This window comes from Euprymna scolopes, chromosome 31, assembly GCF_053919585.1.
Source record: "Euprymna scolopes isolate OS-2025 chromosome 31, ASM5391958v1, whole genome shotgun sequence".
Classification (NCBI taxonomy): domain Eukaryota; kingdom Metazoa; phylum Mollusca; class Cephalopoda; order Sepiida; family Sepiolidae; genus Euprymna; species Euprymna scolopes.
In genome coordinates this window covers 54,089,892-54,116,305 of record NC_136512.1, presented here as the reverse complement: position 1 = coordinate 54,116,305, position 26,414 = coordinate 54,089,892, and the positions used below count along the sequence as shown (strand labels likewise).

The 26,414-nt window shown below is 33.2% G+C and overlaps 1 protein-coding gene across 3 annotated transcripts in view; it reads right to left on the bottom strand.

Annotated features, from left to right (window-relative positions):
• LOC145255747 (uncharacterized) overlaps positions 1-26,414 on the bottom strand; it is a 212,731-nt gene that overhangs the window by 73,558 nt on the left and 112,759 nt on the right. For all 3 annotated transcript variants that reach the window (XM_080114390.1, XM_080114392.1, XM_080114391.1), the window contains exons 4-6: positions 18,540-18,659; positions 17,141-17,326; positions 15,768-15,875 (exon numbers count right to left, since the gene is read on the bottom strand). In XM_080114390.1, coding sequence (XP_079970516.1) covers positions 15,768-15,875; positions 17,141-17,326; positions 18,540-18,659 — 414 coding nt within the window. The remainder of the gene's footprint in view (positions 1-15,767; positions 15,876-17,140; positions 17,327-18,539; positions 18,660-26,414) is intronic.

Genomic DNA, 26,414 nt, shown 5'->3' with positions numbered 1-26,414 from the left:
TCGTAACACATGCTTTATTGTTGATTGTTTTTATTGTGCTGTATGAATTACAAACGATGACTTTCAATCGTCTAGTAATTGAACACGCAGCTTATAATCGGCAGCCTTTTGATAACTGGTAACTCACCGCCACAAAATGGATCTCCTACAAAATGGTAAATCCCACCATTAAACTTATCCAATGCTAGAAGTCATATTTGCTGTTCATCAAAATCTTTGATCAAACTCATCCCACTGTGCTGATACTTGCGCACAAGACCACAACCTCTCGCACTCAAAATTCACAACATTGTCCTATGACCGTTCCACAGTTATACAAGCTTTGAACTTTCTTTGTGATATTTTTCCTGCTGTCACCTTTTTACTCCTTAGCCTCCGGCTAACTCGTGTAGGAGTAATATGAGCACATGCCTTTTGATTTAATATGCGTTTACTCAAATCATACACAAGCACACACATACACACACACACACCTTCGGTAATGCACTTGTTACCTGCCTTGTCACGATCCTTGTTACACCTGACAAGTGGCATTGTCTACTTCCTGTTACACTCTCTATCTCTCTTTTCATCTGAACCATACTTCCTGTTACACTTTATATCTCTTTCTCTTTTCATCTGAACCATACATGTGAATGCATGTCCTTTTTCCACATGCCTGGGCAAATGCATTCAACTTTTCCAAGGTAGGAATGAGTACTCGCGTATACCTTAACAAACTCTCACATACATAAGGAACTCTTGTATACACTCACACACACGCATACTCCATGAACAATACGTGCAACGAACACTTTTCTACATGCATGCTAGTTACATCTGCACAAACACTCTGTATTGTTCATAAACTTTCCATATGAATAAATATTCCTTGTACATATGTAAATGTGTAATCCTGCTTTAGCATGCTTCATTTAACTGTTTATTTAAATGTACTCGTAACACATGCTTTATTGTTGATTGTTTTTATTGTGCTGTATGAATTACAAACAACAACATTCAACCTTCTAGTAATTGAACATGCAGCTTATAATCGGCAGCTTCTGATAATCGGTAACTCATCGTCACACAATGGATCCTCTACAGATCAACAATGAATTGTATTAAAAAAGGCAAAAGAGACAAAAGCCATAAGCATTTTAATTTATATAGGGTGGCTTATGTGACATCTAAAAGGTGAGTGGTTGAGTTTGCCTGTTGCTCAATCTACACAACCCTTAGAGAAGCAAGGGACCATAATCAAAATGACCAACCTATGAGTATCTTATAAATTTGAATAATTGTTCCTTTAATTTAAAGTTATAAAAATTATCAAAAACAGCAATGAACTGAAAAGAAAAGCAGAAGAAAATTTGATTTTGAAAATCATAAGTCGAAATGAAAAATGTTGAATGATTATTGTTGCTGATTAATAAGAATGTACATACAAGGTGGCATGCTACCCATGGAATCATTAATAAAATTCACAGTATTGTGCAAAACATTAATCTTTATTGAAAGCTATCTCAGTTGAAGGTATGTTGATATTGTTTGTCCAATTAGCAGCAAGTTCTGCACTGTATTCAGATGATCAGAAATTGGGAAATTGTAATCTTATTTTGTTATCATCTGAATTATTATGTACGGATTTTGTTAGTGTCTTTCCATTTTGTCATTCACGCTTACTTGTTACTTAGGGTTGAGTTTACAACAGTGATGTTCGCAATGTCATGTCACATGCAAGTGAATGCTGAACTCCTCTATGTCTGTCTTTCTAAATATAAAAACACTTCTAAAGTGTTACCTTCTATAAATGTCTAAATACACTACAGAGATACCCAAGGACACAATAGCACATCAATTAAATAGAGCTAGTCTTGTACCATAAAACACCATTTTTATTGAATTCTATTGGGGTCTGCACTGATTTGTTTGATTGTGACAACTATAATCTGCATGATGAGTATCATTGTCCATATATACTCAGTACTACAGGTTGTACAGTTTAATATTTAGATAACTGCATTTCATAGTGCTGCTTGAGTTCAAACTCAAATCTCACCTTCGTATAACTGACAACCGACAAATCTAACAAAATGAAACAAGTGTTGCAATATTTAGTCATGGAAGCGTTCAAAACAGAATTTTCCACTAGAAGTTAAGTAAGTGGTTAAGCTGACAATTTTTTTTATATATACATGGGAGTCCCTTCTTATCAAGGCCTGAGGGCCACTCAGGGATAAGGGTTAATAAGTCTAAGGTGGTCAGTGAGATAACACATTAATGATCAGTAGTGGTGAAAATTCTGTAGAATTTGATTATTTAAAACAACGATTCAACAAGAACTTGTTTACATTAGACTTGAAGATGACTGTGTTGTAGTCAGCTAGAAAGCAGCTCCATGACATAGTTCTATGGGCAGGCAGTTCAAGGAAAGAAACTTTGTTTATGGGATTTGCATTCAGTTTTAGGCATTTTTTAAGAATTGTTGACAGTGGTTGTAAAAAGATGAGTGTTTTTTTTTTGTGAATGTTTTGCATGGGCCGGCATAGATTGAAGCTCAGCTGAGGACTTGCCATAAAAATAATGATAGATTTGTAACGGCTCTTCTGTGGGGAAAAGGTTTCAAGAAGGAGAAAAGGACATAAAAGAATAAAAGAAATAAAGAGGGTAAATATTCTTTGTGATGAAAACATGTTTGCCACTGGAACTTTATCGCATAGGAAACTTTTTCCGATAATACTATATTCATTGTAACAGCATATCTACCATTGGATTTTTATTGACTTTCTCCAGCTATACTATAGTCAATCTAATAATCAGTGGCGGCTCGTGCCTAAGATTAGTGGGGGTGCTGTTATAAAGAAAACACCTATTTTTTTAATATTGTGTAAAAATAAAACAAACATAAAATTATACATAATTTATACGTATGCACACGTATAAAAATACAATAACTTAAAGGAATCCTAAATAGATGTAAATATTTTACTTATTACATTCATTTGAAAGTAAACTCCATTCTTCTTGTTTTAATTTGTGAGAAAAGATTGATAATTTTCTCCTTAACTTCTGAATGACTGCTGAAGAACTTTTTTATCAATTGAAAGCACTGCAAGTTCATTTAGTCTTTCGCAACCCATGATGTTCCTTAGAAAAGTTTTTATTCTTTTCAGAGTTGAAAAACAACGTTCTATCTCTTATGTAGTCATGGGAATTGTCAAGATAATTTTTATGGGTTTTGTGATTTCACTAAGAACATCGTTTAAATTGTTTTCCAAAATAAATTTCAGGAGATCAATTACTTTGCAATACTCATGGATATCTGACCTACTATAAAATATTTCTAGCTCAGTTTAAAACTTTTCTTTGTCAATCATGGAATATGCTTCAGTTGTCAAGGATATCTCTTCTGTAGGTAGTTTCTTTTTCTTAAAACTAGCAAAGCTTATCTTGTTAAACAATTTAGCAAGTATTAAATGTTTAGTTGAAGAATATCTGTCCATTATATCAACAGATATATAGTCATACAGTTCTTTAGCTTCGCCCTTGAGTGTTTGTGAAGAATTTTCACAGTATTTGGTGTTTCTTATCTCTAAAATAGCAGTTTTGAAATTTGTTATGTATTCATTGACTTTATATATGCTAATTTCCCGAGAAATAATTTCAACATGAGACATAATTTTATGAAATAGCTCAAACCAAAATATGAAATTTTCATCGTTCAAATATTTCAGAATTCCTGTCGCTTCTGCAACGGTCTCATCTACATATGATGTTGACTGAATTTCAGTGACAGTTTTTTTATGCTTGAACATTTTCATGAACTCTATTTATGTATGTTAAAGTTCCACCTTGTGGCGGATACACGTAGAATGCTTACATCCAGATGCTTCTTGAAAAATGGACAGACGCTGTGGTGATCTAGAAAAGAAAGTCGGAATATCCAAAATGTTAGAGATAAATATTCTAGCATTTCGTGTAATGCTTGCTGCATTCCTCATTATTAAATTAAGTTGATGCGCATAACAGTGAGTGAAATGTGCATTACTATAAACTGCTTTTATTTTCGCCTGAACATCAGCTTTTTTGCCTTTCATGACATTTGCATCATCAAATGTCTGAGCTATCAGTTTTTGGCGATTCCCTTGAAGGATTATATCTAATTGTTGTAGAATACATTTTGATATCCTATCAGCAGTTTGGTTTTCTGAAATAAAGAATCCCTAAATGCGTTCAAGTATTTTTTCATCCAAGACGTACCGTAAAACAATGATCATTTGTGTATGTTCAGACACATCTGTTATTTCATCAGCCATGACAGCTACAAAGGAAGCTTTGCTAATTTCTGCCCTTATTTCATTATGGTATATTTGTAAAAGACAGTCAAGTATGTCATTCTGAATAGTCTTGGAAACACCTTTGAAGACATTACTGGTTTCTAAGTGATTCTTTAAATCTGGATCTAATTAAGATGCAAAATTTAAAAATCCTCTAAATACACTTGGATTTACTGAATCATCTTTTTCATCATGTCCTCGTGAGGGAGTTTCAAAGTTCCCACAAAAGAAAATACAATCTATTATTCTAGATAAAATTTCACGGTTCTTCTTAACATTCATGTTATGATGATTGATTGAAAGTCTGCAGGCCTCACTAAGTTTTGCTTTAATATTTATGGTCCCCAAAATTGATAGGGAAACTACATTGTCAACGTGCTTCTCATGCTTTTCAGTTCTATCTTTCATTTTGCTAATAGTTCTGAAACTATCTTTTGTCCATGTTACATCACCCCCTAACAACAAACAAGGAAAGCAGAACAATGCCTTTTTTAGTTCACAGCCGCAAAGCTAACTTTTCCGTTGGTACCATTAAAGCTACGAATATACACTTTGTTGTTGCTAATGCCTGGCTGAGATATTTGAATATCAGGCGTTGAATGGCTTCTTTTCTTAATTACAACTTTATCATGGAGAGACTGCTGTGAAAACTCAATCTGTTGAAGTTCATTTACCGTCGCAGAAGTTATTTCTTGGGGGTGCAAGGAGACTATTGTTAAATTCTTTTTATATCAATTGTATTGGGAAAGGTAAGTACTAGGTAGTCTATTAGTAGAATATCAATTAGGGTCGGAGGAATACAATGTTTATGTGATCCTCTTTTTGTGATTCAACTGAACCGGAAGTTCTAACTGAGTTGAATCATACTTTTATAACTTTTAGGTCACAGATTTTTATTAACGAAAAAAGTTTTACTATTTAACAACGGTTTTATTTATAAAAAGCTTATTGTTAATTAAAAATAGGCGTATAAAAAATAAGCTTGTCATTAAAATTGCTTTTTTTAATACAAATATTTTTAACTTTGCCATTATAAGCTGTCGAAAAAGGGGTAATACGCAAAAACATTTTAATCAAAAAACACTATTTTAAATTGTATACACTTTACAGAGTAATAAAAAAATATACAAATATATTTCTTTTAAACTTTACAGATTAAATAAAATTTTACCGCAGGCAAACAAACGAAAAACATTGTTTAAATACATTTTATTTACAATTTTTTAATTATTTATTTTTTCATAAAAACAAAATCTTTGCCTGCAAACGATGGTAATGTTAGGAGATTACCATTTAAAAATGGTTTTATTGGATAACAGTTTTATTTAAAATTTTAAAATGTGTGTTTATAACAAAACTTTGTAAATAAAATATAGAATAAAAAAGTTTACATGTTTGTACTATGAGCAAACAAAAAAAATTAAAGATACATAATGTTATTTACAAATCTTTTTACAACTTTTTATATAAAAATAAAAACAAACTTTACTATTTAATAAGCTTATTATAAAAACGGTTTTACATACTCGTCTTGTTATTGCACATTTTAATTAAAAAAACTTTGTTCAAAGTGTAAAACTTCTTGCTTTGTCCTCGTGGGATGTAAATAAATGCTAAAGCTTATATATAAATATATATATATATATATATATATATATATATATATATAAAATGTGTGCGTATATATATATATGTGTGTGTATACATATGTGTGTGTATGTATATATATGTGTGTGTGTATATATATGTATATATATATATATATGTGTGTGTATATATATGTGTATATATATATCGTGTGTGTATATATGTGTGTGTGTATATGTGTATATATATATATGTGTGTGTGTGTATATGTGTGTGTATATGTGTGTATATATATATGTGTGTATATATATGTGTGTGTGGGTGTATATATATGTGTGTGTGTATATATATATATGTGTGTGTGTGTGTGTATATATATGCGTGTGAATGTGTATATGTGTGTGTATATATATATGTATGTATATATATATATATATATAAGGCAAAAACATTTCTAACTAAAATGTATTTTAAAAAATAAACTTTTCTTCGCTTTTCTATAAAAAAAATGTAAATATTTTTTATTCTGTAAAGTTAAACTACTACAAAATAAATAAATTTTAAACTACTTAAAAATACAAATAAAATAAGCCATATAGGTAAAAAAAAAAATAATATTTGTAACTTCAAGGCTAAAAGCCCGAACACTTTTAATTAAAAAAAAAAAGTTTGGCATATTATATATTTTTGTCTGCTTAAATCGCATTTAAAAGTGTAGGATTTTTTTTTTTTTAAGTTGGAGATTTTATTTACAAGAACACGTTACACTTTTTAATAATAATAAAAAGAAAACATTTGTAAACAAAGCTTCTTAAAAAAAGAAAAAATAAGCGAAAACGCGCAAACACCGTGTTTGGAACTGCGAAAAATACAGTTCCGATTTGACTCATATTAACCGTTCTAGATCGGGCATGCGCACAAGCGAATTTCTAAGAATGTGTAACTGTGGATTTCGCAGCCCCAAGCAAAGTTTTGCTTTTATGCTTATATGAGTATGGGGACAATTATCGACATTAAGCTTCAGGATATATATATATATATATATATATATATATATATATATATATGTATATATATATATAATCAATATGATATATTATCACATACAAAAAAAAAAAATAAACGTATTCTTTTTAACGTGTACTAATGAGTAGAAATGACTTGGGGGTGCTGCAGTTCCACAGCACCAGGCACGAGCCGCCACTGCTAATAATGTATCTGCTACTGACAAAATATAAGTGCAGTTTTCTTATATTTATTGGCTTGAGGGTCAATAGAAATGGAATTAGGAAAGAGTCAGCTATTTTTTAATGCTATTATGTAGTAATTTGTCAATTATTTTTTTCCAGCTGCCAGAGAAAGTAAAAGAGAGTGGATAGAGAAAGAGAGCAAAAGAGGATGACAGAAAGAGAATGATGGAGAGAAGAATCAAGATATAGGAGAGAGAGGCAATAAAAGGAAGAGGGGAGAGATGTGGAGAGAGAGATAAAAAGGGATGTTTTAAAAGATGTCATACACACTATTTAACCAATCTATTTTGTTGCTCATGTCCCAGAAAGAAGAGAGGAAAAAAAGTAAAATTAAACATTCTGATTATCTAAATTTATTTTGTGACAAAATCAGAATACAAATAACTATGAACCAAGTGAGGCTGGAACTGGTCTCTAAATATGACAGGTTAACTAATTGACACATGGAGACATGTATTAAATGGTGATGTTGACCATAATGTCTTTTCTGTTCTACTTCTTTCTCTCTTTAGGTGTAGGTCAGTCGCTTATCAAAAAAAGAGAAGGTAGAATAGTCAACAAAATGGTGCATTGTCTGTTATCATTACCCTGTGATTCGGGTGGTAGTGTTAGGACTTCTAACTCTTAGAGTAAAAACTCCCCTACCTTCCTCTAAATATCACTAAAAAAAACAAAATATTGATCAGCATTAAATATTAAAACATTGACGAAGTAAATAAAAACTAAAAATTATTCTTTTTTCATAATATGGATTAATATTTTATTCCTCACAAAAAGTAAGGCGGCATAATCTTTACTTTATATATCTCTACTTATATATAAATGGCACTTTGTGCATGTGTGTGTTTGTGTGTATCTAAGTTATGCCGGGGCAACATTGGATTGCCTGGATGATAGTCGATTTATAGAAAATCAGCTATTATTATGAAAAATTTTTAAAGTTAGATAATGAACATTATTATTATTTTGTTAACTGTTATGTAGAAAAAGAGTATGCAGAGAGAATGTTTTGAAAAAAAGAATGTTTAGTAAAATATTTAGGTTAACTTAGAAACAATCAAGAAAAGAATGCAGTGGATAAACAAAATAGATTTTCAAACCAGGAATGCGGCCTTGGGAGTTGAGTGTTAAAATACTCAAACGAAATAGGTTTTAAAATAACAGATAGAGAAACGTGATTCAAAGTCATATGTTAAAAGATGTAAACTGAAAGGATTAGTTTGATTGATTGATTGATTGGTTTTACGGCATATCAACCTATGTGGTCATTTAATGCCGGAGTCCTTTTTTTTTTTTTTAACTTTTTTTATTGGGAGGGGGGGAATGACTTTTTCAGCCTTTCCTCCCTTTTTTTATAAAATTGAACTAAGAAATTAAATGTTGTATTTATACATGGATGTGTATATTTGGAGGACTTTAAATTTCCTTAAATTTTCTTATATAAATTTACTTTCCTTAGGTATGCTAGAATATTTGCTGAGTTGACCTTTTCAAAAAGGTCTTCCATATTGCTTTCTGTATAATATAATTTTCTAGTTGGGGCAAGGTCATCACACCCAACTAGGATATGTTTTACTGTGAGTGTCTCCTGGCATGGGATGCACTCTGGCGCCGATTCTCCATTTAGTATATAAGAATGAGTAAAGTTGGTGTGCCCTATGCGCAGCCGAGTCAGTATCACATCTTCTCGGCGTGATCTCTTGATGTCCGGACATCGTTCCTTAAGTTCAGGTTTGATTGAGTATAATTTGTTGCCCTCTTGCTGACTCCACCGCAGTTGCCATTTTTCCTGTATGTATGCTTTTATCTGGGGTCTAAGATCAGTATGTGGAATCTTAAAATTGTCAGTTGGAAGGTGAGAAGATCTTTTTGCAGCTGTATCTGCCCTGTCATTGCCTTTGATCCCCACATGGCTGGGGATCCAGACAAAAATAATGTTTTTAGTAGTTGAAAGGATATTGATTTTTTCTATTAATTTTGTTGTTAGTGGATTTTCTTGTTTTTGATTTTGTATAGATAATAGGACTGATAGAGAATCTGTGAGAATGATGAAGTTTTTGGTGGTTTCCTCTGAAATTATGTTGAGTGCTAGATCGATAGCTATAGTCTCTGCAGTGAATATAGATGCTTCATTTTGAAGATTTCTCTTCATTGTAGTTTTATGGTACGTTGCTGCACATCCAGTGTGATTGTTGCTTTTAGACCCGTCTGTGTAGATAAAGGTGTAGTCTGAATATTGTAATTTTAAATGTTGAAGTTCGTCGTGGTATTCAATAGGGTTTGTGGTAGATTTGGACTTTTTGTTTAGGTTGAGTTTTATTTCAACTTGTTTCATGGTCCATGGGGGTGTTTTAGGCAGTATGAAGTTGTGAATGCTGGAGATTGGAATTTTCGATTCTTCAATGCTTTCCTTCATTCGGAGCCCGAACGTTTTGATAGTTTTTCTTCTCATGTTAAAGAGTTCTTCATATTTAGGATAGAAGGTACATTGGTATGCAGGGTTGTTTGGGCAAGACTTCAGTTTCAGTAAGTATTGAAGGGCTAACTTTTCTCGCCTTAGATCTAGTGGGGGTTCGTGTGCTTCCGTGTATAGACTGTTCACGGGGGAAGTTCTGTATGCTCCTAGGGCCAATCTTAGGCCAGTATGGTGAATAGGGTCTAGGCTTTTTATATATGATGTTCGGGTTGATCCATATATGAAACAACCGTAGTCTAGCTTTGAGCGGACTAGTGCTCTGTAAAGTTTAAGGAGTGTTTCCCTGTCTGCACCCCAATCGGTATGTGCTACCACTCTCAAAAGATTTACAGCTTTGTTACATTTTTTTTTCAGATAGTTTATGTGTGGGATGAATGTTAACTTTTTGTCAAATAAAATCCCTAAGAATTTGTACTGGTCAGTAACTGGTATGGGCATTCCTTCCATGGTTAGGACAGGATCATTATGCATGTTCTTTAGTTTGCAGAAATGCATGAATTTCGTTTTTCTTTTGGAGAATCTAAATCCATTCTCTTCCGTCCATCTCATTACTTTGTTTAAGCACAATTGAAGCTTCCTTTCTATTATAGATATATATCTAGATCTATAGCATATTAGGAAGTCATCCACATATAGGGAGCAATCTACCCCAGGGTTAAGGTTTTTTACAATGTTGTTACGGATACTGAACAGGGTCACTGACAGTATACTCCCTTGAGGTACTCCATTCTCTTGTTCTTTCAAGTCCGAGAGAGCTGTGCCAACCTTTATTCTGAACCGTCTATTTTTTAAAAAATTTTCAATAAAAATTGGCATTCTGCCTTTTAGTCCAAGCGCCTTCAGATCCCTTGTAACACCGTACTTCCACACAGTATCGTAGGCTTTTTCCATGTCAAAAAACACTGCTGTTAAATGTTCTTTCCTTACAAAGGCTTCTCTGATGAAGGTTTCAAGTCTGACTATGTGGTCTATTGAACTTCGGTTTTTCCTGAATCCTGTTTGAAATTCTGTAATAAGATTCTCTGTTTCCAGGAACCAGATTAGTCTTTTGTTTATAATCCTTTCCATGGTCTTACAAATGCAGCTTGTTAGAGCTATTGGCCTGAAATTCAATGGATCTGAGTCGTTACTTGATTGGGATTGGATGTTTGAGTTTTCAGATTTGGGGATTGGTATTATTGTGGCCTCTTTCCAGGTCTCGGGTACGTTTCCACTGGACCATATAATATTGAAAATTTCAAGTAGGTATTTCATTGAGGCTTCTGGAAGTTTTTTGAGGATTTCATATGGAATTTCATCGGGCCCTGTAGCTGTGTCATGGGATTTGGTTAGCGATTCTTTTAATTCAGGCAAGGTAAGAGGTTGGTTGTATTTTTCAATATTTTGTGATTTAAATAGAATTTTCTTTTTCTCTTCCTTTTCTCTAATCTTTTTGAATTTCTCTGTTTGTCTGTCACATGATGAGATTTTTGATAAATTATCTGCCAGGTTATTGGAAATGTCTTTTTGATCGGTGTATATTTTGTTGCCTTTAGAGATGTGGGATATTGGTGTACTACTACACTTTCCTTCTATTTTCCTCATCATGTTCCAAACTGTTTTCGCCTTGGTATTCACATTAATTTTGGATATATAATTTCTCCAGGTTGTTCTTTTGGATTCCTTTATGATTCGTCTGGCTTTTGCTCTGTTGTTTTTGAAGAAATCCAGATTTTCGCTTGTTGGATACTTTTCGAATTTTCTCAAGGCAGCTCGTCGAGCTCTGATGGCTTTTCTGCATTCTTTTGTGAACCAAGGTTTGTTGTGATTGTTGGTTTTGGTTGTTTTCGGTATGGTATTATTTGCTATGTTTGTCAGTGTTTTAATGAAGTAGTTCAAATGGTCATCTTCATCATTCTTTTCGATAATTAATTGGTTTTTGCACTGTTCCTGGAAGTCTTCCCAATCCGCTTTATGTAGGTTCCATTTGGGTGTTTTTTGTTCAGTGCTAGTGCTTAGACTTTCCAGGATGATTGGGAAATGATCACTCCCACAGGTGTCATTGTGTACTTTCCAGTCATAGTCCATATATATGGAAGGATCACATAAGGTAAGGTCAATGGCGGTGAAAGTACCTGTTGCTGGGTACATATAGGTGTAGTTTTGATTATTAAGGAGGCATAGATTATTTTTATTTATTATGTTTTCTATTTCTTTTCCTTTTTTATTTGTTTCTTTACTTCCCCATATTACATTGTGACTGTTGAGATCTCCTAGTAGAAAAAAGGGTTTAGGGAGTTGTTTTATTAATTGAGTTATCTCAGTTTCGTTGATTGTATCTTTTGGAGGGATGTATATTGAGCAAAGTGTTATAGTTCTATGTAGAGTCACTGAAACTGCAATTGCTTGCAAGTTTGTGTTTATATTTATTTGTCTTTGAGGGACTTCATTCTTAACAAGTATTGATGTGCCTCCAGAAGCTCTGTCCGTATCTTTATTTATGTAGTTGTAAGATGTGTAGTGTTTTATGTTGATGGTATTATTTTCTTTCAGAAAGGTCTCCTGTAGACAGACAAGTGCTGGGCTCATATTTGTTATTAATAATATGAGTTCATTTTGATTTGCTTTTATCCCTCTGATATTCCATTGTAATATTTTGTTCATCATTTGGAATTGTGTTCAACTTCCATCGTCTCCAATCCCTCAAATCTATTTTCTGTCGGAGTCCCTGTTCGAGATATAGATCGGGATCTTTCTTTTCCTGTTTTTGTTTGTTTTTTTTTTTTGTCTGGGGGGATTTTTGATTCTTTTCTGGCTTGTGATGTGTTTGATGGTTGTTCGGTTGTTTTTGTAGAAATGGTTTGTGGTTTTGTTTCTTTTTGTGGTTCAGTAGTGTCTTTACTTAATATTATCCTTGGATTGGTTGCAGACATTGCACTATTCATTTTCCTCATTTCTTCTAATAGTTCTTTCATTTCCTTTATTAGTTTGCTTAGGACATCAATTTTCTTGTCAGTTGTATCCGTTACATGTATATGACCATTTTGATTGTTGATTGGATTAGTTTTTTTTGTTGCATCTGCATATGTTTTAGTTTCAATGATTTTCCTGGCCTCTGGGTAGGATATATTCTTTATATGTTTTAGTTTGGTCACTTCTTTTTCTCTTTTACATATTTCGCAATATCTAGAGCCAGCGCCATGGTTTCCCAGGCAGTTGGCACACTTGAAATCTTTTCTGCAGTCAATGTGTGGGCCATTTTCTCCACATCTTCCACACACTGGTAATCGTGTGCACCGATCTTGATGGTGTCCAAACTTCTGGCACTTGAAGCATTGGAGGGGGTTTGGAATATAAATTTCTACATTTATTTTCATATATCCGACTTTCACTTCTTTGGGTATGGTGAGGGAATCGAAAGTTAGTATATATGTATTGGTATCGATTTTCTCACAGTTTTTTTTAATTTGAACTCTGCGAACATCTAACACATTCTGTTTCTGTAAGTTTGTCCGGATTTCCTCCAAGGGACAAAGTGCAAGTTCGTGGCTTTTCACTACTCCTTTGCAGGTATTTAGGGTTGGATGTCTGTAGCATTTGACTTTGATGTTTTCAAATAATTTTAGTTTCAATATTTCTTTAGTTTGTTCTTCGTTATGGGTTTCTATTAGTAAGCTGCCGTTAAATTGTTTTTTAATAGACTTTGGTTTTAGAGTTTTAAGATTTTTTTCAATTTTAAAAGGTGATAGTTTGTTCAAAGGAGTTTCCTCCATTGATTCTATTACTACGAATGTTGAGTTCCTTGGTTTTATCGTCTCTTCGTCAGAGCTACTGATGTCAGAGACATCAGAGTGGGTTCTCTTTGGGTGGTTGGGTGGTTTTTGGGAGGAATAAGCCATATATTTTGTTTTCTTTTTTCGTCATCTTTGTTCCCCACCCACCTCGGAGTCCTATTTGGAAAGAGCCTGGGGGGAAACCTATTCGCCCAGCCTCTACAGGGATACAATGATGATATAACCGACTTTGGTGGTATCATAATGATTATCTGTTCTCTCTTGATATTGCTATGGGATCTGTAGCAATCCTGAGGGGTTTACAGCCTCGTCATCGATATTCACACCTAATCGATTGACCCTCAGCCACCGCTTTCCATCATATATTAGGGAGTAGGGTTATTTGTGGGAGAGGGGGGATGTGTTGTATTAGTAGTGGGTTTTTGGAATGGGCAATATATGGTGGGGCTTGGCGTGACTGGCCGATTGGTCGGATCGGGCCTCTCCGACCGCCCGTCTAATCGAAGTAAGGGCCAAAGTAATGTGTTGCGGTGCCTAAACTTCTATGTATCCTGGTTTAGGTTCGCTCAATCACCAGGATCACGTCCTAAGACTTTACGGGTAGCAACCCACGGCTAACTGGTTGCCCCATTGAGGGATTTTTACCCTCTGCAGGGGGACAGTCAGTTTGTTCTCATGCCCTACCGACAGGGCAAAACAATAAATAAATAAATAGATAATTTAATAGAATATATTTGTTTTCTTTTTCTTTCTTTTTTTGTTGTTTCTTTTCCTTTTTAAAATCTGTTTCTATTTAACCCATAGTTGGGACCCTAACAGGTACTACCACTCCGGGTCAGGGTGGACCTGGGAGCAATGGCAATTAAGAGGCGGCTCCACACTCCCCAAGCCCGTAAGCTGGACCTCACCATCGGATGTAGTTTAAGGTCATATCCAGGACCGGGAGTAAGGAAAAAATAAAATAAAAAGGGGGGGGGGAATAGGCTGTTGTTTTTGTTTTTGGTTTTGCAGAACATAATTAAGTTTTACAAAAAAGATCAGAAAACAAAAAAACGTCAATGTAGGTGCATTTCGTCTCAGGAAGCCACAGGGCAGCCTGATCTGGTAGCACCAGGGATTAGTTTGAATATATACAAGCAGAGTTAGGAGTTAGAAAAGAAGAGAGCTAGAGAGAGGGCTAGACAGACAGAGAGAGTGGAGTGTTAGAGACAGGGCCTGTAATGACCCTGTATAGGGGAAATGCAGAATTTAAGGACGTGTACAATCTTCCAACAGGGAAACATTTGTAATAAAAGCTTATCTGAAAATATAACCGGAACCTTCTGGTCGTTTCTTTGGAAGTAATGTTCATTTCAGCTTTGGCCGGGTCGTCAACCAAGATCTCCAAATGAAAGAAGGTAACGTTTTCCAGTTTGGCAAGATATACGTCCCTATGAGGTGCCTCATCCCTTTGTTGTTAAGGAAATGTTTTATTGATAAAATGTTATATGTGTAATGTATATTTATATAAACAGTTATATACACACATCTACAAAGAACATCATGGAACACAGACGAAACAAAGAAACTCACCATATACCAGCTACATTATATATCACATACTTTATATACACATACATATATACACACATACATATATATACACATACATATATATAGATCCCGCAATGTAACATGTGTATCTTTGAGTTTGTTCCCTATGAACTCTGACACAGCTGGGCTGATGTTTTCAGAATTTCACACAAAAGTGTTCATAGAATGGTTTTGTATTCAAATGACTTCAATACGTATCGAAAATCAATAATTGAAAAAATCCGATTAAAGAAGGAACAGTTTGATTTTGACTAAATTAACACCCTTATACAACCTAACATCACAAGTGTATTTGAGAAGTTTTATCACTGTACAAGCAGAAAGGCACGGCATATAAAATCAACAGTAGGTTCTTTGATAAAACAGGGGCACGTTCATAATGAATATTTTTATTTAGAATACAATTGAACCATGATACTTGACTTTTGAATTTTAAACTTTAAGTCATTATATATAAAATAATTTTATAAAATCAGCAGTAGGTTCTCTACAGTGCAATGTAAACTACAATGTATTGTGGACTAAGTCACTGAAGGAGGTATGTGAAGCTTCCTCTTGGTGCACTGCAAGGGGTTCCTAACTAGAGTAGGCTGTCAATTGATTTGATTGAAAAATGGGTGATTTCACTGATGGCAATAAAAGTATTGGAAGTGTGGAACATTTGTTGATCTTCATTCAATCTCGGGCAACATTGGATCTCCCTGCTAGTATGGTTAATATGTTGTTCCTACAAAAGCAGAACGTTATTTTTATCATTAAAAAGACTCACCTCGGCAATTTTTTTGAAAACATTGTTAATTTGTGAATATTTGTTGATAGTTTCGACAGCTAACGGGTAATTCCTTGTGTATTCTTCAAATATTGGGAAATGAAACATCTGAAGTAAAAATTATATGCATTATACATCTTATAGAGTTAAATAAAGATGAAACGATACTGAAAATGTAAAAGCGTTTCAAAAATGTTAACAAACAAGATGGTGACATGCTACAATAGGAGAGCAACAACCAGGAGAGACAATCACTAGAAAATCAAAAAAATAAGTATAAGGAAATAAGTTATGTGGGAGAATTCTTAGGCAACATGAGTTATAATAAGTACATAGATGTTGCCAAGTCTGCTGCAAAGAAGGTAGGCTTTCTCTACCAGGCTAGAAATTTTCTTACATTTGTTAATATCTTATGATATCGATAAAGCTACCATTTACCTATGCATGGAGTACTGTTGTCACATTTCGACTAGTGCAAAAAATAGTTTGCCAAGCTCCAGCCCCTGTCACATCGCTCCATTTTTGCATCCCAGCGCTTGTTTTACAAGTACTTCAATAGAATGTGTTGCGACGAACATACTGCACGTGTACTCCCTCAATGTAAAAGTCTGTAGATGCTGGAAAATTTTCATCTTCCATCAGAGAGAACTTTGTCATTTATGGCCTTTGATGTGTTGCCATAGATGGTCGTGTCATCAGCATAGATGTCAACGAATGATTTAAGTATGTGTTTTGGGAGATCATTGATGTAGATCAGGAAAAAAGTTGGGCCCAGTATGGACCCCTGAAGGACTCCAGCATTAATACTGAGGGCCTCTGATTTCTGCCCATCAACCACTACTCTTATAAGCCTATCAAAAAGAGAAATGATTTAATGATTGAGAAAACATTTCCAGTTATACTGTAGCTGAAAATCTTGAGAAGTAGGCCCTTATGCCATACTTTATTGAAGGCTTTTGATATGTCAAGAGCAATTGCCCTAGAGAGGAAGCCTTTGCCAAGAGATTCACTAATTCTATGAGATATAACCATTAGCACATCTGCTATAGATCTAGCAGAACAGAAACCATATTGCGTGTCACTAAGAAGGTTATTTCTGCTGAAGTGGTTGACTACTTCTCTATTTAATATGGATTCCAGCAACTTACTCATGACACACATGAGACTTATTGGTCTGTACTGAGAGGGAGACGACTTATCACTTGAATTCTTAAATACAGGGCATACTGATGAGGTTTTCCAGGGTGTTGGGAAGCACTTCTCCTTAAGGCAACGCTTAAACAGTTTTGTAAGTATGGGGGCAAGTTTTAGTTGAAGCTTTTTCAGCACTACTGCTTTGGAAGGAATGAAAAAAAAAAACAAGAAAAGCTTACCAATTCTTTTAAAGGTAATCCAACTGTTTCATTGTTTTGCCAGTTTTGCACTTTCGGTGTTAATTCTTTCACACAAGCTTGGTGTAAAGATAAAATCTCGCTAATTTTAAAAAATATAACTTCAAAGTCTGTTTTTGATAAAAGACTTTCTTTACTATCAATGGTAGCACTGAACAGATCCATAAGCTGAAATGAAATCAGAAAGAATTTTAAATCATAAATTAAAGTGAAACGCTTATCATCATATTCGGTTTTACATCCGTTTTTAAATGTTACCATGTGTTTGACAGCTTTTAGAAATTGACTTTCAACCTAACCTATCTCTGACTAGGTCTTTATCTCCATTTCTCTCAAGGTCATCCTTATCACTTCCTCTCATGTTTTCCTTGCCTTCTCCTATGAACTCATCCTACTATCTCAACTGTTCTAAATCTACTAATCATATGCTATCATAATCATCTAACACTGTCACCTTTCTTTTACTATACCTCAAATAAAAAAGGTGTTTCAGCAAAAAATGAAGAAATTAAAAAACAAGATTGTTTATATATAGCTTATAATAATGTATTGTAATGTTGAGTCTCTCTTCTTTTACTATTCCCTAAACTGAAAAGAATATTGCAGCAGAAATGGAGAAACATAAAAACATCTGCTCATTTTGATTGTAAAGTTTTTTCTAATGTTTGTGCCCAATTTTATCCTGTTTTTTTTTTTTTTTTTGATATATTGCTCAATTGGCAGATATCAAAATTAAAACAATACAATGTTTAGAATTTCAATTTTAGTTTCAACCTTACAATCATCAAACAATCACAGTTGCATTCCAAAAAAAACATCTACTCACACCCATGACCTACATCTTGGTTATCTTTCTTATTCACTATCCTGCTTTTTTCCGATCACCCCAGGGTAATCTCAGGGTAAGCTTGGCTAGGGATTTTTATCCTCGACCTTCAAAATCAAGAGATTAGAGTTCTGTAATGACCTGATCCCTGTTGATTGTGGTATAATGTGCAGTTCTAGAAGGCTTTGCCTTCTCTCTTTGAGAAGAGGTTAGTTTATTGCTAATTACCTGAGGCACTCTTACGGGGGAATGTCAACGGAGCTGCTCAGGCACTTTTGCAGGTCAGAGTCCCTCTTCTCAGAGGCAGCGACTTCTTGGGTCACAGTTCTTGCAGTAAGAGAGAACTAAATATCCCCCAGGGTAATCTGATTATAATCATATGCTATCATACCATTCTATCATAAGTATATGCTATCATAATCATGTTAGTATATCATATTGTATTACTATGTCATATGTTATCTTATAATTTATCGTATGATATAATAACATATGCTATCATATGCAATCATATCATTATGTATAAAAAATATCATAGAATAAAATTAAAATTACCTTCTGTACATTTTCCAAACTTTCAACAAATCCTTCTTCTGTAAGAAGAAATTGACGAACTGCTTGTTTGCGCATTTTTAAAAGATTTTCATCCTCTTCCGAGACAAATTGTTCATTTTCCTAACAACAAAGAGAAGTTCCTTTTAATTTCACATATTTCAATCAATTCAAAAGGCAATATTAAAAAATTATATTCATTAGTAAGATAAAAAAAATGAATAACACAGGGAGGATTTGGTGTGGGTGTTAAGAGTAGCAGCACAGTGAATATTGTTATTTATGTATCAACTGTTGTTTTTACAAAATCTCAACCCAGCAGTTTCTTTTGACCAATGAGAAAATTCCCATATGCACTATAAAAAAACCCAACACACAGTTTTCTTTCTTTTTTTCCTCATTTGTTCTGGAGACAACAGACATGCATACAACATAATCTTCCCTAGACTCTTTGGAGAAAAGGGAAGGGGGGGGGCAAACAAACCCACTAAGAGACACACAAGAACAGCCTTCAACATGCAGCAACACATAACAAGACTTTTATGAAGGACTAAACACAATAACCCTGTGAAGCACACAAAAGCCATTTAACGAATACACATATACATACGTTCATAGATGCATACATATTCTTACTAACAAATGCATGCAGATATCTTCATGCCTATTCATTTACACACGCATAAACACATATGGAAACAAACCATAGTAAACATGTGTACTAAATTTCTCTTACACAAAAAAAAAACAACTTTTTCTCTAGAATGTTTTCAGACTTTTGAAGTTTGTAATCTTTACCAACCTTTCATTTCATGAGTTGTTGAATAAAATTAATTGATTTTGTGTAACAGTCACTAAATAGATCTTTTAAAGAGTTTTATATACTTTTCTATCGAAATAAACTTCTTGCCCTTGTTTTGAATTATTATTATATGCATTTCTATTGTTAAAAAAGGCTTCCTCCAGTCTTGACAGACTATGGATACCCATGGTAAGGATGCCTGCACGTGAAACTTTTATGGCAAGATTTGCGCAGTCTCCAACCACACCTCTCCTGAATCGACATTGTTGAATACCAGTGGCAAGTGGAGGTTCAGGACGACTGGAAACAATGCTGAGATAAGTGGAGAGCACATACAGCCCCTAGAATTCCCAAATGGTCACCCATCTGGTACTAGCCAGGCTGAACGTTGCTTAACTTCGGTGATCTGACGAGAACCAGTGTGTCAACGTGATTATGTCGTATCCAATTTCTATTGTATATTTAACATAAATAGTTAGTTATTGGAATCATTTTTTTTATAAGTGATAATTAACACTTTGTATCAGTTTTTGCTACCCTTTATTTACTGAGAACCTTGACTCAAACAGGAAACAGATGGGATTAAAAGGATAAATAGGGATTAAAAGGATAAATAAGGATTAAAAGGATAAATAGTGTTTTCTCCACATTCCAAGGAAAAAGGCAATATAGTAATAATAATTTCAATCGTTTTTTTAATTTGTCCATTTCATCATTGTGTCTAATTTTCTATTGAAATACACTTCTTGTCTTTGTTTCGACTGTTATCAATTTCTTCCTTTGTAGTTTTCACAGTGATAATTGTATAAAATTGATAACATCAGTGTGAAACGTCAATCACTTTTTCTTTTTATATCTGGCAGATAAATAGACTTATAGACTTTGTCATTCTACCTTTGATAATGTCGTATCTGCAACATTGGTGTGATAGCAAATGTTAGAAATAGATAGAGTAAGCTCAAGGAACTTCTGCTGTTACTAACCAGATCAGTGTAGCCACTATTAACCAAGGAAAGTGTTTACCAGGCAACTGTACATAATGTTATGATGTATAAAAATGAAAGCTGACCAGTGAGGGTTGAAGATATGCATTGCATGGAGAGAGTGATATGAGTATGATAAGATGGATGTGTAATATGAATATTAAACATAAAGGTGAGATTTGATAAACTAAGAAAATTAAATCTGCAGAGTATAGAGAGATGAGAGACACTTAATAAACAGAAAAATAAAATAATTAAATAAGAAATAAAATCGTTAGAAAAATTGCATAGGATATAAAATTTTTAAAAATGTGAAGATAGTAACAATAAAATATTATAAAATAATTATAAAAATGAAAATAGTAATTTTGAAAGAATGAAAAATTCACATTTTACGAGTAAAATATTGTATAATATATAATAATATATGTATATTAGCAAAAAGAAAAAAAAAAACAGAGAAAAAAGAAAAATCTAGAAATATAGAGAATAAAAAACAACAAAAAGCATCAAGAAAAAAGCAAATACTAAAAACGAAAATGAGAACTAGAATTGATGGAATTGAGGAAAAAAAGTTTAAAAAATAAAAATAAAAGGTATACAAATAAATTTTTTAAAAAGTACTGGAGTAAAAATACCCTTTTTTTTAATTACAAAAAATTACAAAGGAAAATAACAAAGTAAAATGTAAAATGATGGATAAAACAAAAAATTGTAGAAAAATTGCGAGAAATATAAAGAAAATAAGAGAATAATATGAAATAACATAGAAATAAAAGTATATAAAGAAAATAAGAGTAAAGGCATAAAAGTAAAAAGGAGCAAAAAAACAAAATAAGAGTAAACGTAAAAATAGGTATAGAAGTATAAAAGAAAAAAGCAATAGAAGATAATAGTAAATATACGAAGTAAATTAGTAACAAATATATAAAAGAAAGCGTAAAAGTATATAAAAAATAATGAAATTATGACACTTAGGGATAAAAATATAAGAAATAAGAATAAAATATGGGAGTAAAAGTATGAATAAATAGGAGTAAATTATATATACTCCTATTTTGCTATACTTTTACAAGAAAGTAACAGTGTATATTAAAATACGAGTAAAATTATATAAGAACAGCCAAAGTAAATATAAAAGAAAATAGTAATAAAAATATAAATTAAAATAGCAATAAAAAAATAGCAATATTTATAAAAAAAACAAAACTAGAATACTCGTCCCAAAATTAATTACTGGAACAGAACAGTCTTGAGAACTTTAATTTAATACTAGGTGTCTTTAAAAAAAGATTTTTATTTGCATTTTTTTAAAAAAGGCGGTCATATGAATTGAAATAAAAAGGGTACGGTAGACGGCAAAGTAATTTAAGTGACCTAAAAAAAAAAAATCTATAAGTTTAAAAATAAATTTTTTGGAATGAAATAAATACTTTATTCATTCTGGCTGCATCCAACATGCATCTTCAATCATGGTCCGATGTGATTTGAGCAGAACGTTCGTAGCTAAGGAACATGTATTAACCTACATGCCAAACTCCTTGTCATTGACAACCATTTAACTTTGCATGGGTTTTTTCACTTATGCTTAGTCTCAGTTAACATATGTCTTACTAGGACATCATTGGTTTGATCATCTCATTCTTCTTTTACCCTTTGCTTGATGACATTAGTCGTTACTTGCAAACAGTCAGACACTGAGAGATGCCTAACAAGCTTTCTGCAGAAAAAGAAAGCACCCTTCTTCTCATAATAGTGCCTGTGTCGGCTGGCAGCTTATTTCAGTGTTTCCAAAACATTGTTTACTTTCTAGACAGTCAAACCAAACACCTGGGCTCCATGCTTTTGGTTGTTTTGGAGTTTTGCTGGCCAGTCCAAAACACAACAAATGCTCAGATCGATGTAAGTCGAGGCCACCTTCTTGATGTGATTGTCTTGCGATAAGACTGCATTCACAATGAATCTCATTATTTGTGGACCCACATTCAGACAAAATGCTAATCTCAATAAAGAACACCTTTTACGAGGAAAACAATGGTGTGATAAGGCTGAAGTGAATCACCAGTGTACGCTTGAAGATAAGCGTGGAGATCCAGCAGTGCAACATTTTATCCTTGCTGTCTCTATTCTGTCAATTTTCTGTCGCAAATATCATCGTCTGCAGTATATGCATCCACACTGAGGTTGAGTTCCCTGTAGTTCATAACAGGGCACACTTTTGATTTATTCTGCTGGATGACAGCCATCATTGGAAACAGCCCTCTTAAGGCATCACAGCTTTTGTTCATGATAGGCAGCAAGCCAGCCTTACTCGATCTATTGCTGTACTTCTTCAAATAGTTTCCTGACTATTGTCGGCATTAAATACTCCATGGTATGGTTTTCTGCCCATTTCCACATTGCAGTTCATTCATTTCATTGTTAGGTCAAACCTTGCTCGAAAATCAGGTTTTTCAATGATAAGAGATGGCACAGTCATGCAACAGAAACTGACTAGTCAAGAATTTGGATCTGCCCTGACTTAAAGATAACTGCTCTGCCTAGAGACCTTTTATTACTTCTATCCCCATCAAGAAGTTGAACCCAAATAGGTCTTTATGATAAACTGTTTAAAATACAGGTATGTAAATTAGGTATGCAAATATAACTACTCCTTTACTCTCTACTAATATATACAGTATTTCAAAAGATTATGTTATCTTATTAATTTCAATAACAGAGAGCCATTTTGACGGTAATCTAGGTGTGATAAATAAAAAAAAAACTTTCACATTTATTTATTCATATATATTTTCCTGACATGAAAGCACCAGGATACAAAATGTTTTCTACTTCTGTCTATATTCTAATAACTAACTAGGCACTTTCGCTTTGTGAGGACATAATTGGCTATCTCTTAAATTTCTCTTGGTTTTGGATGTTTTAAATTTTATCTTGAATATTCTCATTATATACTGAATAATTATTAATGAAACCTATATAAAATCTGTTCATTATTTCATTTGAAACACTTGTTTTTTAAAGAATTTAAAATTTTTGGATTTGAAGAAAGTTATTTGAAAGTTTTGTTTTGAAATTTTAACATTTTTTACTTTAAAAGACATTACATACAATAAGTGGTTGCATAATTTAGTTTCCTAGAATATTGAAACAAAAATAATTTTAACTTGTTACAGGCATGCAAAAGTATATTCATTTTTTTTTTAAATTTACATTAAAAATTAAGTAAAATATAATCTTAAAAATGAGATACAAGTTAGAAAAACATTAAATGCATGTTACATAAATCAAATTTATCTATTATTAGTAATTAATGATATAGATATATAATTTTCAACTAAATTTTTTTTTAGATGTACATCAAATAAATCTAAGGTAATTTTTAGATTCTATTTAAATTAAATTTTTATACCCTAATTTATAAGTTTTATAAAAGTTCACTTTGAAAATTGATAAATTCCAAATTAAATCCTACATCTTAATTTTTAAAGTTTATAAAAATACATTTCGTTTAACCATTTTCATGCCTCGCATGAAATGCTTTTCTGATTTGTATGCAATAAAAAAATAAGAATACATATTTAAATCTTAAAAAATGTACAACTTGTTTTACTTTTTTTTGTTAAAGAAAATATGTCAGAATGAAATAAGGTTATTAGGAACATTTTTTTTTCTAAAAAAAGATACGAGACACTTTTTTGTGTGCTTTAGTTTAACCGGTTATGATCATCCATTTCATGCACTAAAAACTGTTCACTGGAAGTCATCATGACATAGTTGTTTTGTTCAATTATAGGTGGAGAGACACACTTCAATAAATTACAAGAAAAACATCCATTCAAATGTTTCATTTATTTACAATTAGACTTGGCTATTCGGCGTTGTCTGGGATACAATGAAGTCATTTTTATTTTTTATTTTCATTTGGTTGTACATTTTATAACTTAGGGTAGACAACTCAAATTATATTCTTTAATTTAAAGATCAGTTATCCCCCTTGCTTATTTTTAGTTTTAGGTGATTATTTTTTTTAAAAAAAATCTTTCTTGTAAGCAATCATCTGAGCTGGACTAAATAATTTTTTAAATAAATTGTAGCTAAGTATGTTAGTATAGTGTATTAATCTCACTTCCACTGCATGAAAATATGGCACAAGGTTGAAAAATGGGGATAGAAAGGCAGCGCATCAAATGTAGTGCATACTGGCTCCACAAAAATGCCTAAGCAGCACAATCAGCATTCCTCAGTAGAGGTGCGACAGGCATTCGGCAATAATCCTCCTGACAGAACAGAACAGTTAGTGTTGCAGTGAACTGTTAAACTGATTGAGAACATATTTTTGATCGATCTGAAGTATGAAAATGAATATTTTTTATATTGCTAACAATACAGTACAAAGATAACAAATGGAAAAAAAATGTTGAGACATTGTTGTGATGCTGCTGCTGATGATGATGATAATGATGATTTGGCATATATCCAGATAAAATTATGAGAGAGAACTGTTGCCAGACTAGTTTACCAAGCAGCTGATGGTTTCATATATAGCACATTTGTTTGTCTACACTGCACCTGCTGATGAGAGTCTCCCTTTATTTTGAGATTATATCCTATTTTGTTTAAATTTAACCCTAGTTATGGCTTGACAAGCAAATTCAGAAATTGGAAAAGATGTTGCAGGGAAGAGAAAAGGGCATCCCCACTAAGCTACAAAGTCTATTTTGAACTCTGTTAAGGCAGGATAAGTTGCTTTTAGCAGCTCCTGCCCAGATGTGGCAACAGTACTTCATCCTTGGACGTACTTGGTTTTTATATAGATAGAGAATAGCATCAGCAGTGAAATATCTACTGGATCGATAGAAGGATCCCACCATTTTTCCAGTGACCTTGGCAACAGATTTGATGTACGTGTTCCATCTCAGATCAGGAGTAAAGGTCAAGCCCAGAAGCTTGTCAAAACATGAAACCTCCCCAAGACAAGAGCCATTCATTTCAATTGATGCCAGATGGGGATCAGTGTGTTAATGATAGAAAGATAGAAGCCTGGTTTTAGATGCATTAAAGTAACCAGCCACCTCTTTCCCCATTGTACCACGTGCTCAAGATCAGGAAAGAGAATCAGAGAGAACTTGGTCATTTACGGCCTTTCATGTGTTGCCATAGATGGTAGCGTCGTCAGCATAAATGGATACGAATGATCTAAGAATGTGTTTTAGGAGATCATTGATGTAGATCAGGAAGAGAGTTGGACCTAGGATGGACCCTTTAGGGACTCCAGTAATAATACTGTGAGCTTCCGATTTCTGCCCATCAACCACTACTCTTATGAACCTATCAGAGAGAAATGATTTAATAATTAAGAAGGCATTTCCAGGTATACCATAGCTGAAAATATTGCGAAGTAGGCTCTTATGCCATACCCTATCAAAGGCCTTTGATATGTCAAGAGCAATTTCCCTAGAAAGGAAGCCTTTGTTGAGAGATTCGCTAATTCTATCAGATATAACCGTTAGCACATCTGCTGTAGATCTAGCAGAATAGAAACCATATTGCGTATCACTAAGGTTATTTCTGCTGAGGTGGTTGACTACATGTATTATAAAACTAGCAGGGCAATCCAGCATTGCCCGGATGAGTAATAATAGGTAATCCCAAACTAGCCTAGTTTAGGATGCGAAAACTGGTAAATAAAGTTAAATTTCCCTTAACTTCAACTTGCGATATCTCGTTTATATTTTTTATTATTTTGATAAAGTTTTATATTAAATAAAATTTAATCTTCTTGCTTTATAGATATATAATTCTTTTTCTTGTGTCTTTAATAGTTTTTTTTTCCAGGTTACTTCAAGTTATGTCACTAGTTTTGGTGAACACGGCTTTATTTTTCACACACAAAAAAAGTTGGTATTTTTCAAATTTGGTGCATGCGATATTGTGAGTAGTCTCTAGGTATAAAAAAAATAGTACAGTTTTAAAGAAAAAAGGTCACTTATAAATATGGTGAGCTTAAAAAAGAGTTTTAAGTTGTTTTTCACACAAAAAAAATCCAGCTTGAAAACTTCAGTGAAAGAAATATGAAAGAAATTCAATTGA